The sequence below is a fragment of the Crinia signifera genome, chromosome 5 (genome assembly GCF_055691185.1).
Source record: "Crinia signifera chromosome 5, ASM5569118v1, whole genome shotgun sequence".
Taxonomy (NCBI): domain Eukaryota; kingdom Metazoa; phylum Chordata; class Amphibia; order Anura; family Myobatrachidae; genus Crinia; species Crinia signifera.
This window is the reverse complement of record NC_139221.1, coordinates 259887632-259903897: the sequence shown is the minus strand read 5'-3', so window position 1 is coordinate 259903897 and position 16266 is coordinate 259887632. Positions and strand designations below refer to the sequence as shown.

Genomic DNA, 16266 nt, shown 5'->3' with positions numbered 1-16266 from the left:
GGGCCGGAGCGCTCGAGCCGCTCATTACATATTCATATATTCACTGCACCCGATCGTTAATATGCACGAACGGGTGCAGTGAATACTGGGTCCCCCGCTGGCTATAGGGGGGGGCAGCCTGTGCTGCCTGGGTCCCGGAGAGCCCCCCTCCCCTAAACATTCCTCTGGAGCAGCCAGGGAGACTATGGCTGCTCCGTCCCCCGGCTCCCTGAAAGCTCCCTGCCGCGGACGCTCGTCCGCTGCAGGGGTTAAAACTCGCCGCGAGTGGCAGCGAGTCTTAACCACATTGAATACAGGGAGCAGGAGTGGCAGCGAGCCCTCCGGAACACGGAGAGTGCATGGAGAGCGAAATAAAACACTCTCCATGCACGGAGAACTATGACATTGAATACTGCCCATAGAGGGGAAATGTGGTGAATATGCACTAAGGTTTCTTTCAACTTCTTTCTCAGAGAGGCAATTCCCCTACTTCTTTGTCATTACTAATTAGGGCAGCATGGATGGTGTAGTGCAGTGGTTCCCAACCCTGGTCCTCAAGTACCCCCAGCAGTGCACGTTTTCCAGGTCTCCACACAGAATCACAGGAGATAATTAGCTCTACCTGTGATCTTTTCAAATGTGCCTGAATAATGAGTGCACCTGCCGTGTGACCTGGAATACATGCACTGTTGGGGGTACTTGAGGACCAGGGTTGGGAACCACTGGTGTAGTGGTTAGCATTACAGCCTCACAGCACTGAGGTCATGGGTTCACTTCCCACCGTGGCACATACTGTGCAGAGTATGTATATTCTACCGGTGCTTGCATGGGTTTCCTTCGGGTACTCCGGTTTCCTCCCACAATCTAAAAATATACTGGTAGGTTAAAAAAATTAACCCTAGAATGTCTGTGTGTGTGGCGCAGGCACTGATGTGAATATGTGTGTGCTATATAAGATCTTAACAAATAATAAAATAAATAATAATTACTTTACTGTATGTTACCTTCCTTTATACTTGTAGAAACACTTTCAAAACTGAACTTAAACTCTCAGCATAGTTCATCCAAATAATTGTCGTAACAATATGCCAGTAATGTAATTGCTGGCGGCTGTGTGCAGCTGAAGGGAGCAACACTTTAATTCCTCCATCAGGTACCATTTAGTAGTCACCGGTATAAAAGACTTAAATATCCCTATAGATTGGATTTCCTTTGATGAACCATTAGTTTCAAACCAAACAATGTGTATAATGCAACATGACTACAATTACAGTATACAGTACAAACTGACTTGTAGAACTCTATAAACAGCCTGTTTGAAACAGCTTATCCTAAATATTCTATTATAAAATGCTATTTACCAAGTAAAGATTTGGTAAGTGTGACAGAAATCACATGCACTGGATGAAAGCAAAGTTGTTTGTTTTATTTATCACAGGTAGACAACATACAGGCTTGACAGTTTGACAAATTACAAGTCACAGCATTGTAGGTTTTCAGCAGGCAACATACATGCTTAACAATATGGGTACAACACTCCAGGCTCTCTAGCGTAATCCCGACACCGCAAGCCTATTGCCGAGCCACTAACTGACCCTCTGCTCTGTACAGACGTTTAGCAGGAAACTACAGGTGATGTTAATTAGCCAAACCATGATTCCAGCAGATCCTTAGGAAAACCTGGACTGGAACTAATTGGTCCTGCCGCTGGGCATATGGTGGGCACAGATTTTTAAGTAACTCCTGTACAAGAAACTCATTGACTGCCTCAATAGCAATTTGGCTGAATTTTTGGTTCTAAGTAAGGCATTCTGACACTTTTATTTAAAATGCTTTGAGGGGTATTCAATCACCCGCAGCCATCTCCCGACATTGGAGATGGCTGCGGGGCCCTATTCAATACTGTCTTTCCTGACAGCATTGAACAGGGTATCTCGGCAGAACGAGCCTGACTTGACAAGCAGTCTGGCTCATTCTGCCGAGAACGGCCGGGAAGTGATGAGCTCCCGGCTGCAGCTCACAGTCACACCCCCTTCTCATCCCACAGCAGGCGGGACATTGAATCCCGCCTGCTTGTTCTCGGTCGAGTACCCCCCTTTAACTTACACAAATATAATATTATATATATATATATATATATATATATATATATATATATATATATGTACCTGGGAATGGCGAGTGCTGTTTGCACCCCATTCATAGGAATGGCAAGCAATCAAAGAACAAGCGTCACTCCGGATCTTGTGCTAAAAGTTTACTGTGTGCGGTCTACAGCTGTTTCGGACATGTTGTGAAGACAGGCTTACTGCCCGAAACAGCTGTAGACCGCACGCAGTAAACTTTGAGCACTTTTAGCAAAAGACCCGGAGTGACGCTTGCTCTTTGATTGCTGCACATTAGAGGACTCATTCTCTCAAGCGCAGCACTCTATGCTGAACCTGATAGCTGGGTAGTGCCGGACAGCTTTGCTCCAATATATATATATATATATATATATATACATATATATATATATATATATATATATACATATATATATATATATATATATATATATATATATATATATATATATATATACTAGTCAGTCCAAATAACAGGCAATGGCGCTCAGGGGGTCTTGAAAACATCTTTAAATAGTGGTGAAAAAGCTCCCAATGTTTCGGGGTTAGCAAACCCCTTTATCAAGGTTTGCTAACCCCGAAACGTTGGGAGCTTTTTCACCAGATTTTTTTAAGATCCCCTGAGTGCATCTGCCTGTTCTTTGGACTGACGTATTAATGCACCGAGAGGGCACCAGGGTTGCTGCACCCACTCAGTTAGAGTGCCGGTCTGACTCATATATATATATATATATATATATATATATATATATATATATATATATATAGGGACACAGTACCCCAACCGCGCTTCTACAAATGTATGGCAGCAACTCTGAGAGGCCCTCTGTTAGACAGGACCCGGGATAGAGATAGAAAGAGATAGATTCTCAGAATGCGCCCTTCTCACAGTACTGGTAACAGGACAGTTTTTTTGTCCAATATACAACAAAATTATAATAACAATTTATGACTATAAAATTTTGACAATAAAAATTCTTTATTAAAAGATGTCTTTCTCAGTGGTGGTATAAGCCCAACGCGTTCCGTCAACAACTTGACTTCATCAGGGGCATTTGACAGCAGAACAATACATAAGAATTTCACACCGAAATAGGTTCCTTTTGTAAGGCTCATATACAGCAGACATTTCTCATATGGTGATGATAATTTCAACAATAGGATCGCTGAATATTATTATGAAAAATATCCTATGTGGAAATGGTGTCCACTGATCCTCCTATAATTGCCAATAAATTCTGAGGGAGATTTGGTGACCCCAGGGACAATGTAGAGGAATTGGCACCAATTGATATTTTATAAAGTGGTGGCAAAACCGGATGTGAACTCCTGGATTCCAATCACTGAATCATATATATATGTGTGTGTGTGAAAGGCTCACACGTGCCACCAGCCACTTTGGGGCACACGACAGAGCTACGTTCAGGATACACACACACTCTATGTGCACTGCACCCCCACACCATATACTGCCCCTATATATACTGCACCCGATCTTCTTCCATATTCTGCACCCCCTACCATAAACTGCCCCTATTTATACTGCACCCGATCCTCTTCCATATTCTGCACCCCCCCACACCATATAATGCCCCTATATATATGTACTGCACCCTCATACCCCTCCATATAGTACCTCCTATACACAGAGCTCTCCCCTCCATATACTGAATACTCTGTACCCCCTCCAAAAATGTAATTTTATTCTATAAACCTTCAGCAATTACATTAGTCATGCCAATGACACCCTGCAATAAGTAACTGTCACTGAGTATGTCTTGTGTTATTACTGGAGACAGACACCCTCTGTATGACTTTAACAACTATTTTCTTACCCCCAAATGGAGATACAGTACACACTCTTATAATAAAGAAATGATGGCAAAGACCTCTCTTCTTTCCAGGAAAACACCAAGCATATAGCAATTTTACACATAAAAAAGTGTCAAATGTGTCGCCTTTTTTCTACAAGTTTATTTCCAACTCCACATTAGTTACTTTCTCTCTGTGTGATTAAACCTGGTTTCAACAGATCATAAAACCGTTTTTGCAAGGCCGGGAAGAGGGGAAAGGTGTAAGTTTCCGCTGGGTGATAATCATCTTAGAAATTAGGACTGCAGTAATGCAGAACGGTTTGCAAATGAAAAGTGTTTCTAAATATAATAGTTTTTTTGTACATCGTTGCTGTGATCTCAGTGTCCAGACTCCAGACTTTGGTAATAAGTCTCAGATGGATAAGAACCTAATGCTAGACTCACTCCGTGCCTTAGGAGCCACACCTATAAAGTGTTATGTACAAGCTCAGAAACAGCAGCAATAAAGTTTTAATGATTCACTCTTGACTGGCATCTTCTCTGGCAGAACCAGGCATTGTCAGAGTGATGGCATTCTATACATGGATCTGAAATTCAGAGAGCTTATGGTCTATGTCCCATGTGTCCCACATGGAATTTCCAGGAGACTCCTGATTTTAGCTAAGCTCTCCCTATATTCTGGGAGAAAAGTTAACCCTCCTATGAGATGTCATAATGCAATGCGCTATGACTCGGGTTACCGTGTACCCTTTCCATACACACACAACAAAGTGCTGCAAAGCGCTTTATTACATATATCACACAGATGGGGCCATGGCAATGCAGTAATTAGTATCGGTCGCTACAATGCCAGCCTTCCGGGCATGCGAGCCCTGACATCATGCAGTGGAGTGATCTGCTCAGATTCCCTGGGCCTTCTTCCCATAGGAAGGAGTGGGGACCTTACAGAAACGCCATTTGAAGGTGGCTGGTGTTTATTCTTGCAGGCAAACTTAACAGAATATTAGCCAGCCCTATCAGACTAATAATAATAAAAGGGACCAAAATGGATGGAATAGGCCCCTTAATACCAAATGAAGTCCCTTTGAGAAAAATAAATGCAAATAATGCACCAACAGAAAAGCTGTATTATATGGACCGAACTACCACTTAAGACCAATAGATGGCACTGCAAGGCTCCTTTCTGCCCTATACCATACTTTCTAGATTATTTAGTAGTATGATTAATATACATACCGACATGTTCAGCTACAGAAACTCCCAATTATTTTCCTCTTGCTTTAATTTGTAAATATCATCTTTCGCATAAATGTAATGGTGGTAACTATAATGCATACTAGTAAGCCCGCTCTAAGCAAATGCTTCGAAAGCTAGTCTGCAACCTTGTGATTGCCTCTGTGTTTGTGCATGTGTGAGAGAGAAATAGATGTAGTTTCACTTGCTGCCAACACATGGCAGTGTTTCAGAGACACACAAACGTACACTAGACATCTATATAAATGATACGGCCAAATTCAACATGGATCGCAAAATCAAAATCTTTCTTTAAATGGACAAAACCATGGGGCAGATATAACATGGGGCAGATATAACATGCAGAGAGTTAGATTTGGGTGAGTTATTGTATTTCTTTCCAGGGCAAATACTAGCTGCTTTATTTTTACACTGTAATTTACAATTTAATTTGAACACAACCCAACCAAATCTAACTCTCTCTGCGCATGTTAGATTTGCCTCACATGCAGTGTGCCTGGTTTTGTCCATTAGAGAAAGATTTTTCTTTTGTTACCCATGCTGAATCAGGCCCATAGTGTAAGCCGAACTAATCTATTCTTGGGAATACAGCCTATCATATAAAAACCCAGCCGACCTGGCTGCTGGGCAGACCAGAAGTTGGCACTTAAGTTTTGGGGTGAAATTTAATAGGATGATTCAGAAAGTGAATCTTACTTGGTAAGAAATCTTCAGTTTTTTTAAAGCGGCAATCATTTATACTGCAAAATCGATTAAAAAAATGAGAGATTTGTTAAGAAATCTCCAATTTTTTTTAATGCGGCATTTGTTTACACTGCAAAATCAAACTGGTTTTGCAGTGTAAATGATTGCCGCTTTAAAAAAACTGGAGATTTCTTACCAAATCTATCACTTTCTGAATCTCTTGTCCTATTACATTTCCCCCTTGGACCTACTTTTAATCGCAATTCAAGATGTACTGTACACCCAGTTTTGGAAGTGCACCCTAAAAACATGGAAATATACTTTTGGGCTTGCAGGTGCTCTTGAAAAAAACGAAAGAGGGAATACTAAATGCATCCAACTTACTTTAACTTTAAGGCCATCCTCTTTATTAATTTAGCTTACTACATTTTTAACATTGTTCAAAATTGTCAGAATGGGTACAATGCATATCATTCCTTCCCAGCCTTATCCTGCGTGCATGAGATCCACCTGTAGCTGCTGCATCTCTACATACACTCAGCACTGAAGAACCAACAATTCCTTGACATCAATGTAAAACTTATTCTAAGTGTGAATTCCCTATTGCCACACAGTTACACTCATTTAGCCGCAAGTGGAGATCCGGCTAAGTTCCACGCCCCACCTAACTAATCTGCAGATCTGCAGAGATGAATAAGTACGTCTTGTTTGACCTTATGAGCATGTGCAGTTCCAAATATCAAAGATGTGGCTGCTTCGGCCTGAATTAGGTTAAATGTAGGCATATCTTAGTATCTGCTCTCATGCTGAATGTTTAGACAGTTTCTTCCCGTGTCGTGTATGTGGTGGAATTCCCAATGTAAGTTACTACATGTTAAAATAACCACAGAGCCGCACATAGCACTACTAGCCTGATCCTGTATGCGGGTTACAACAGACTCTTACCTGTTCGGTAGACGAAGTTGCCTTCAGTTTCCGAAGACGAAGGGGACACAAGCTCTTCCTCAAACTCATTGGAACTAAATGACCCCGAGTGGTTCCTCTGTCTTGTCTTTTCCCTCATAACCGCATTAGTGGCCATGACATGCCGTAAGGAGTCATTGAGATAACGGTGCAATAAACTGCTTTTGTATTTTGGAGGGGACACATAATCTTCATTGTTAGTAGCTTCTGCTCTGATCCCGGACTTGATGACTGAGCTCTGGTTATTAATCACAGTATGATGGATGGGCTTGTCATATCCTTCCTCATTAGCGTGACTCCTTGGATCATTTTCTCCATCTGTAAAGCAATAAAGAGGCAAAAGATTTTCAGTTTTCTTTATATTACAAATCTTTGTTTTCAGTACAAATCCATCCATTTACACAAGTGTGGTATGGGAATCCGTCAGTTGGGATTCCGACAGTGACACCAATGTAGGAAACCCATCTGCTGGTACTCTGACAGTGGGGCGAGTGTAAAGAAGTCCCTTTTTGACTCACTGCTCTCGCCACACTGTGGATTCGGTGGCGGTTATATACTCCCTCTATGGGGGTCGGGATTCCGACTGTTGGGCTATTAACAATTTGGATTCAGATGACTGTTGGGAAGTCATCCGGCACCCATATACGTTTATGTACCCTGTAATTGCCATCTATTGTATTCAATTGGAAGTCCCTGTTTCCTGTCATGCTGTGAATCCCTTGTGGCACCATATAAATAAAGGATAATAATAATAATAATAATAATAATAATAATAATAATAATAAAATTTGCTGGAACTTTTTAAAATTTTAATTATAATCCACCAATTTTAAGCAGATTAATCAATGCTTGAAGTAGTTCTACCATGTTTATGAGTAAATGGGTTAGAGTTTAGAGAACCTTAAATGCAAATGGCATTTACAGCTTTGAACACAATAGTATTCGCTTTTAAAACTATTAGAATATTAGGTACTTGTGAGTTATCTGGGCGTCCGATTTGGGTACTTACGATTTGCATGCGATTTGCATGCGATATCGCATGCGATTTACGATTTGCATGCGATTTAGCATGCGATTTGCATAAGATTTGCTATTCATTTCATTACCCCACTATCCCCAAAGTGTGTCTATTAACGTGAACCCGAAGCGTGGCGAGCGCAGCGAGCCCGCGAGGGGCGGCGGTACGCGTCCTCCGACCTTTTCATGCCCTACTATCCACTAGGGCGTGGAGTGAGAATAGAATAGTGTGGCGAGCGCAGCGAGCCACCGAGCCCGAAGCGTGGCGAGCGCAGCGAGCCCCGCGAGGGGACGCGGATGTCATGATTGGAGGCCATTTTGTCATGAGCGACCGCCATTTTTACGCCAGAAGGAGCGCAATTGTACCACGCCATTCTTCCCTAATCGTAAATGTAATAGAGAAAGTGACCTGCCTCTGCCCTGGATGGTTGGGAGGACTAGGGGGGGGAAGCAGGAAGGCAGATGGGATCTCTTGCCTTTGAAGTCCATGCTCTGTTTACAATACTGTTTCTGATATGGTGTGCAATCTACTCATCCTGTATTTTTATGTGGGTAAAAAGGTTATTGCAACAACCCTTGCTCATCTGTTTGAAACCTCAGAGGTTATCTCCTTCCCCCCTGCATCTATAAATCTTGTATTGAAGTCCAGTGTCTCTGGCAAATGTCTTCCCAGACCAGAAGAGATGTCAGAAAAGCAATTCCCTTAGACCTCTAGAATGACACCTTATTTGGGATAAGAATTAGCAGGGGGGTGATTGAATGGCTACATTGCTCATCTTCAAAAGGGAAGTCAATTAGCCAGCCCCTGGGTATATCCTCAGGAAACCCCATGGACAAGGAAGATTCCTGAGGTGGGGGCTGTGATTGTGTGTGTTTTTGCCAATCTTAAAAGTGTGTGTCTCACAAGACATTTTTGTTCATTTTCTTGGGAATGGGACGGGTCCGATACCTGTCTCTGAGATGATCCAGTATCCGGAGAGATTTCCACTCCAAAACCCGCTTCATGCTGTGTGTCCTTGAAGTGGTTTGTTTCTTTATTCCCATTTTGTTTTATTCTGAAACTGTTTTTACGTTTGACTTACCTATTAATCATATATCTTGTAACTTATGTTTTCTGTAATATACTGTAAGCCTTGTAGTGTTTTCACTTAATTAAAAAGTCATAATTAGTTCTGGTATCTGCTGTTTTCCAGCCCAAGCCTCTGACGAATTTGCCAGGGCGCTACCCTGTAACTCATAATTTGGTGTGTCGGCAGAATCAAAGCTGTCGCGGACTAAGTCCAAAAGTTTACTTTGATTGGTGGCAAGCGGAATCGTGGTGAAATACGCACACGCTTGGGATACCCAGTGAAAGTGTCACGTGGCCGGGATACTCAGATTGTCGTATCTGGGGAATCGCCGACTAGGGTCGTGACAAACTGGTGGCCAGCGGTGGGGATATTTCAAAAAGCAATTTTTGTTTTTTATTTGGATAACTTAAGTGAATACATTTCACCAGATACCAAAACTCAAGGCTTATGTAGTAGTGTAAGTCACTGTAAAAGCATTTTCTGTTCCCCATCCCTGTTTTATTATTTTGGAGAAGTAACTGCAGCAGAATGGCAGCTACTTATAAGGAGGCACAGATTAAGTGGAGATTGACCTGTGACTCTATGGAGGAAGATACAGAGCATCACGATGGCGGACTTGTGCGTGAGAGTTCACCAGCCAGGGCTACTGAGGTAGCAGGAGGTGGACTTCGTACTGAACTTTTACTTTCTGCGGAAATTAATAGTGTGAAGTTGGATCGTGATGTGGTCTCTGGTATCAACCGAGTGGAGCCTGCCAAGGGGCAGACCAGGGAACAGATGATCCAAGTCCTCAGAGATGCGGACCAGCAGGTAGCTGGGGGGAATCAAGCGGATTCCAGGTCTGAGGTTGGGAATCATTCTGGTTCCAGAACAGAGGAAGAGGAGAAGCGGACAATGAAGATTGCAGGCCCCACAAACCGTGGATTGGATGCCTCCAATTACTGCTCTGCCTTGGATCTGTATATGCAAGAGGCTCTGAAGTATGTGAAAGAGCCAGATAATGCCGTGGTGCTGAAACTGATAATGCAGTTTAATAAAAGGGAGTCCACTGCTGCAAAGGAAGCAGCAGATCGCAAGCTTCAGCTGGAACTAGCTAAGCTCAGCTGGCAGCCTGTGGCAGTGGATGCAAATTTCAATGGACTGCGTCACAAGGATTTCCCTGTCTTTGAAACACACAGGGAGAGCAAAGTAAATGCCGGCTTGGTTGTGGATAACCAGCTGGACCTGGACTTTACTCAGGGGACTGGCATTTCTGCTAGTACCAGGGAGACTGGAGGGTGCATGGCAGTCACAGAGGCTGCGGAGTACCAATCCCCTATGGTACCGGAGGAGTCCAGTGGGTATATTGACCCAGAGGATGATGATGATGTGTTTACCCTAATGAGCACAGAGGAACTAACGGAAGAATGCCAGCTGCAAGGTATCTCCTGCCACAACCATACTCGTGGGGAGATGATCACGCAGCTCACCCAGGCAAGGGACGATGAGTACAATGCCTTCAGCCAGTATCGTGCAGCATTTCGTGTCTGGGGTCCATCTGCGTCTCCTGAGGTGCTGCTGAGAGAGCTGGGAGAATGTTACCAATTCGCGCAGCAGGAGGTCGCTGCTTGGAGAAAGCTGGATACCCCATTTTGGAGAGATCAGTGCCGCCGGGTAGATGCGGAGTGGCATCGCCTAGAACAGCTGCTGTTACCAGCTCTGGAAGCAAAGTCCCAGTTTAAACTGCTGGGAGAAGCAGAAGCTGAGGATGTCAGCAGCTTGCTCTCACCAGGAATGCCCTACCAGGACAAGGTAACTCTGCCTACTACAGTCGTCATGGAACCTGCTCCGGAGACCTCACATCACAAGGCCCAGTTTAAACTGCTGGAAGATGTGAGCAGCATGTTCCCATCCGTTGCTCCAGATTTGTTGCCGGAAAAAGAGGCTGCCTGCATAGTGAAAGTATGCAGGGAAGGGACAATGTCGGAAAGAGGAATGGGACTTTCTGACTGCATGCACACAAATGTGTGTGGGACTACGGATGTGGGACTTTTATTCACTCCACACATATGTGTCAATGTTTTACCCACTGTCGCTGACCCTTCTGAACCATATGATGCATCTCAGGTAGTATGTAACCATGCTGAACATTGCAATGTTGTGATTTCTTGTGAAACTCCTGGGATGATCTGTGATAGTGCCGTACCTTCTGTAGAGGTAAGGGAGGGTGAATTAGAGACAGGTATAGTGGGTAATCCTTGCCAGTTTGTGGGGTTAAACGAATGCCCTAATCTACTTGGGAATGAGACACCCTCACTCACCAATGGTAGGAGTGCTGCTGGTGATGTCATTCAGGTTGCGGTGCTAGAAGCTAACCCTATTCTTCCCCAGGGACCTGAGGCTATAGAGGTTTTATCACTGGCCAATTGTAAGCCAGCAGGATGGGTCCCATGTGTTGTAGAAGATGCACAGGCTAATTTGCAGGTATTGCAGGATGTCTCCCCAGGTTATGAGATTGATGTTACTGTTGATAATGTGATGTCTTGTGCTACTGTGGGAAATGTGGTACCAGGTATAATCAGTGACCTGGTGGGTCCTGGGTGCACTGCAGAACTGTCAGATAGGGAGAGAGTGTCCCTTACTGCAGCTTCCCCCATAGACCCCCCTTCTTCTTGTCAGGACACAGTCACACAGCAGGAGGTCCCTGCACACCCTGAGGGCTCAATAGAAAGTGAATCTTTCAAAACTGAATTGATAACGAGTCTCAGGGCTGCAGCAGCAGCAGCTCAGGAGTCAGATGGCTCCCAGGGTACTCCCAGGCTGTACTGGGAGAATGGTTGTTTGCATAGAGAGTATGGAGTCCACAACACTCCACCAGGGCAAATTACGGAACGTCACCTGGTCATACCCCAAAGGTATAGGGAGGGTCTGCTTAAGGTAGCTCATGAAATTCCCCTCTCTGGACACCTTACGGTTAAAAAGACCGGGGCTCGCCTGCCTAAGTTCCACTGGCCAGGTATGAGGAAAGAGGTGGACTGGTACTGTCGGACCTGCCATACCTGTCAGATAGTGGGGAAGCCTGGGGATGTGGGCAAGGCCCCCCTCATTTCTTTCCCCGTGGTATCAGAACACTTTGAGCGGGTGGCTGTAGATATGGTAGGGCCCCTTGCAGTGCCCAGTAGCTCCAGAACAGAGTACATTTCAATAGGGGTAGATTACGCCACCCATTACCCAGAAGCTGTAGCCCTTTTATCCATTAGGGCCGACAAAGTGGTCGATGTCCTTGTCCCCATATTCTCCCCGGTATGGTTCCCCAGGGAGATATTGACGAACACAGGAACCCAGAAGGGGTCCCCTCCAATCACGGAGAGATTCCGTGACCAAACCGTCACGGAGGCTGCAAGCCTGCAGATGCCAGGTGAGCCGCCTCCCACTGCGGCTGCCCCGTACCTGGGAAGTGTGAAAGATACACATGGGTATAGTGAGAGGGTTGCTTCAGTAATAGAGCCAGTGGCAAGTGCTGTGTGTAACCAGAAGGGTCTGAGGGCCCACGGAGCACAGATAAACTCAGCTCCATTAACCTCTGAAAGGCTGGAATTGGATGTTTCCAACACAGGGGACAATGACCTGTTGGTTTTCCCCCCTGCAGAAACCTGCCCCCCTTCACAATTCACACACACAAAGGCTTTGAGGGAGTGTACCTTCCCCCCAGTGAAAGGGAGGGGGAGTCAATCAGCTCAGGCAAGAGAGCAGGACAAGAGATTCTTGGAAGGTGACAGGATTACCTGTCCCACTGTATGTAGTGCTGAGGTAAACACAGGAAAGGCCCTAGCCCATATGATTTGTATCATATTTATTGTTGTTAACCTCATGTCGTGTAAAGGTACTTTACAACACCTGATAGCATTGTCCCACAGTCCTCTTAAGGCTGCCCCAGCCAAGCAGAGGCTCTGGAATGCCTATACCTCAGGGGAATGCCCGTGTGGGGTGTGGCAGAAGAGGTTGGTTCTGACCCCAGGATGGCAAACGGAACTGCCGGCTGCAGGTGAGAATCTATGCCCAGGAGTCCAACGCACAGCTGGGGTGGGCTGTGTCCTTGCCAGCAAGGATGGCACAAGGGGACACAGCTTCCACTGTATCAGTGTGCCCACAGTTGGCTTGGGCAGGGACACCTGTTTGCCCGCAGCTTGCTGTCTCCTGGAAGAGGAGCAAGAATCCGGTAGTTCGGAGACCCCGCCCATAGCGCTGGTCCTAACCTGGAAACTGCAGCAGTCTGTCGGGCAGGGCGCTGACAAGTGTCAGGGCTCAGCATGGGATACTGTGGCTGGTTTGGCCACTGCTCCCATGCTGATCTTTAAAGGGGGAGGTGTCATGATTGGAGGCCATTTTGTCATGAGCGACCGCCATTTTTACGCCAGAAGGAGCGCAATTGTACCACGCCATTCTTCCCTAATCGTAAATGTAATAGAGAAAGTGACCTGCCTCTGCCCTGGATGGTTGGGAGGACTAGGGGGGGGAAGCAGGAAGGCAGATGGGATCTCTTGCCTTTGAAGTCCATGCTCTGTTTACAATACTGTTTCTGATATGGTGTGCAATCTACTCATCCTGTATTTTTATGTGGGTAAAAAGGTTATTGCAACAACCCTTGCTCATCTGTTTGAAACCTCAGAGGTTATCTCCTTCCCCCCTGCATCTATAAATCTTGTATTGAAGTCCAGTGTCTCTGGCAAATGTCTTCCCAGACCAGAAGAGATGTCAGAAAAGCAATTCCCTTAGACCTCTAGAATGACACCTTATTTGGGATAAGAATTAGCAGGGGGGTGATTGAATGGCTACATTGCTCATCTTCAAAAGGGAAGTCAATTAGCCAGCCCCTGGGTATATCCTCAGGAAACCCCATGGACAAGGAAGATTCCTGAGGTGGGGGCTGTGATTGTGTGTGTTTTTGCCAATCTTAAAAGTGTGTGTCTCACAAGACATTTTTGTTCATTTTCTTGGGAATGGGACGGGTCCGATACCTGTCTCTGAGATGATCCAGTATCCGGAGAGATTTCCACTCCAAAACCCGCTTCATGCTGTGTGTCCTTGAAGTGGTTTGTTTCTTTATTCCCATTTTGTTTTATTCTGAAACTGTTTTTACGTTTGACTTACCTATTAATCATATATCTTGTAACTTATGTTTTCTGTAATATACTGTAAGCCTTGTAGTGTTTTCACTTAATTAAAAAGTCATAATTAGTTCTGGTATCTGCTGTTTTCCAGCCCAAGCCTCTGACGAATTTGCCAGGGCGCTACCCTGTAACTCATAATTTGGTGTGTCGGCAGAATCAAAGCTGTCGCGGACTAAGTCCAAAAGTTTACTTTGATTGGTGGCAAGCGGAATCGTGGTGAAATACGCACACGCTTGGGATACCCAGTGAAAGTGTCACGTGGCCGGGATACTCAGATTGTCGTATCTGGGGAATCGCCGACTAGGGTCGTGACAGCGGACACCTGTGAAGCCCGCAAGGGCACGCGGATACCTGTGAAGGTGTCCGCGTCCCCTCGCGGGGCTCGCTGCGCTCGCCACGCTTCGGGCTCGGTGGCTCGCTGCGCTCGCCACACTATTCTATTCTCACTCCACGCCCTAGTGGATAGTAGGGCATGAAAAGGTCGGAGGACGCGTACCGCCGCCCCTCGCGGGCTCGCTGCGCTCGCCACGCTTCGGGTTCACGTTGATAGACACACTTTGGGGATAGTGGGGTAATGAAATGAATAGCAAATCTTATGCAAATCGCATGCTAAATCGCATGCAAATCGCAAATCGCATGCGATATCGCATGCGATATCGCATGCGATCTAGTACCAAAATCGGGCGCCCAGATAACTCACAAGTACCGAATATTATTTAAAAATAAAAATTTGAATCTCACAATAAAAGAGTCTAGAATGCAAACAGCGAAACATAAACTGCGAGTAACAGTATAGTGGAGATTGTACCACAAGCATCTCTGTGGCCATCAAGCCAGTGAAATCAGATCACATATCAAACCTCTATAAATTTTTAGATCTCAACTATGGATAATTCAAGAGTTTTTTTTGAGATTCAGCCCTTTAAATGCCAAGTAAAAATGCAAAATTACCTTTTTGAATATATTTATATTTATATTTTATTCTGGTGCCAGAATGTACAAGTATTGGACTCTGGTGCAGAATGGGTGGTTTAATGGTTAGCATTACTGCCTCACAGTAATAAGGTCATGGGTTCAATTCCCACCATGGCCCTAACTGTGTAAAGTCTGTACTCTGGTTTCCTCCCACAATGCAAAAGTATACTGGTAGGTTAACCCTTTGAGTGCCAAGTGAATTTGTGAAAATTGCCAAGCAAACATTTTTATTCATCATAATGACCTGTAATATTTACCTTATTTAGGAACTACAATATTTTTTTACACATTTTTTTATTTGAATTTATATAACAAATGTGAGCGACGCTGATATTTTTAGCAGATATTTTGCGCATCTCTCACAGAGATTTTGGCACTCAAAGGGTTAATTGGCTCCAAACAATATTAACCCTAGAATGTCTATGTATGTATATGTGGTAGGGAATATAGATTGTAAGCCCCTCTGGTGCAGGGACTGAATATTCAAAGTAATCTTTCTTTGAAAGGCTTTCAAATGGCGCAGCACGGACGGTGTAATGGTTATCACTGCTGCCTCAAAGCACTAATGTCATGGGTTCAATTCCAGCCATGGCTCTAACTGTGCGGAGTTTGTATATTTTTTCCTGTGCCTGCGTGTGGTTTCCTCCAGGTACTCCGATTTCCTCCCACAATTCCAAAAAAAACTGGTTGGTTAATTGGCTCCTAAAAGAAGAACCCTAGAATGTCTGTGTGTGCGTGTACATGTGGTAGGGAATATAGATTGTAAGCTCCACTGGGGCAGGGACTGATGTGAATGTTCAAATATTCTCTGTAAAGTGCTGCGGAATATGTGTGTTCTAATATAAATAACTGGTAGTAGTAATAATAATAATAATAATAAATACCTAAAATATTTTAAAATAACTTTAGTAGAACTCCCTTTTAATAAAATCCCATTTTGTTTATTATCCCTTAGCTCTACCTATAATGAACAACTTTGAATCAGTGAAGACTGAATGAATCTGACAAGATTTATTTTGCTAAGGCTAATGATACAGGGATGACCAGGGTCACACACTCAGGAAGGATAGGCTAGGTACTGTATTAAACCTGTATTTCAATCATAGGTACAGTCGTGACCTTCTTTATGATCTGTATTCTTGTGTTACATCCTTTACTAAGAAACTCCATGGACTGTACCAATAAACATTCATGGCTGGCTCTGGGTAAATGTGTTTTTAGACTTAATATGCAA

At 44.3% G+C, this 16266-nt stretch overlaps 1 protein-coding gene across 2 annotated transcripts in view; it reads right to left on the bottom strand.

Moving 5' to 3' along the window:
• The window catches only part of MKX (mohawk homeobox), a 106188-nt gene that overhangs the window by 47484 nt on the left and 42438 nt on the right, over window positions 1-16266 (bottom strand). For both annotated transcript variants that reach the window (XM_083186352.1, XM_083186353.1), the window contains exon 5: window positions 6803-7138. In XM_083186352.1, the coding sequence (XP_083042478.1) occupies window positions 6803-7138 (336 nt within the window). The remainder of the gene's footprint in view (window positions 1-6802; window positions 7139-16266) is intronic.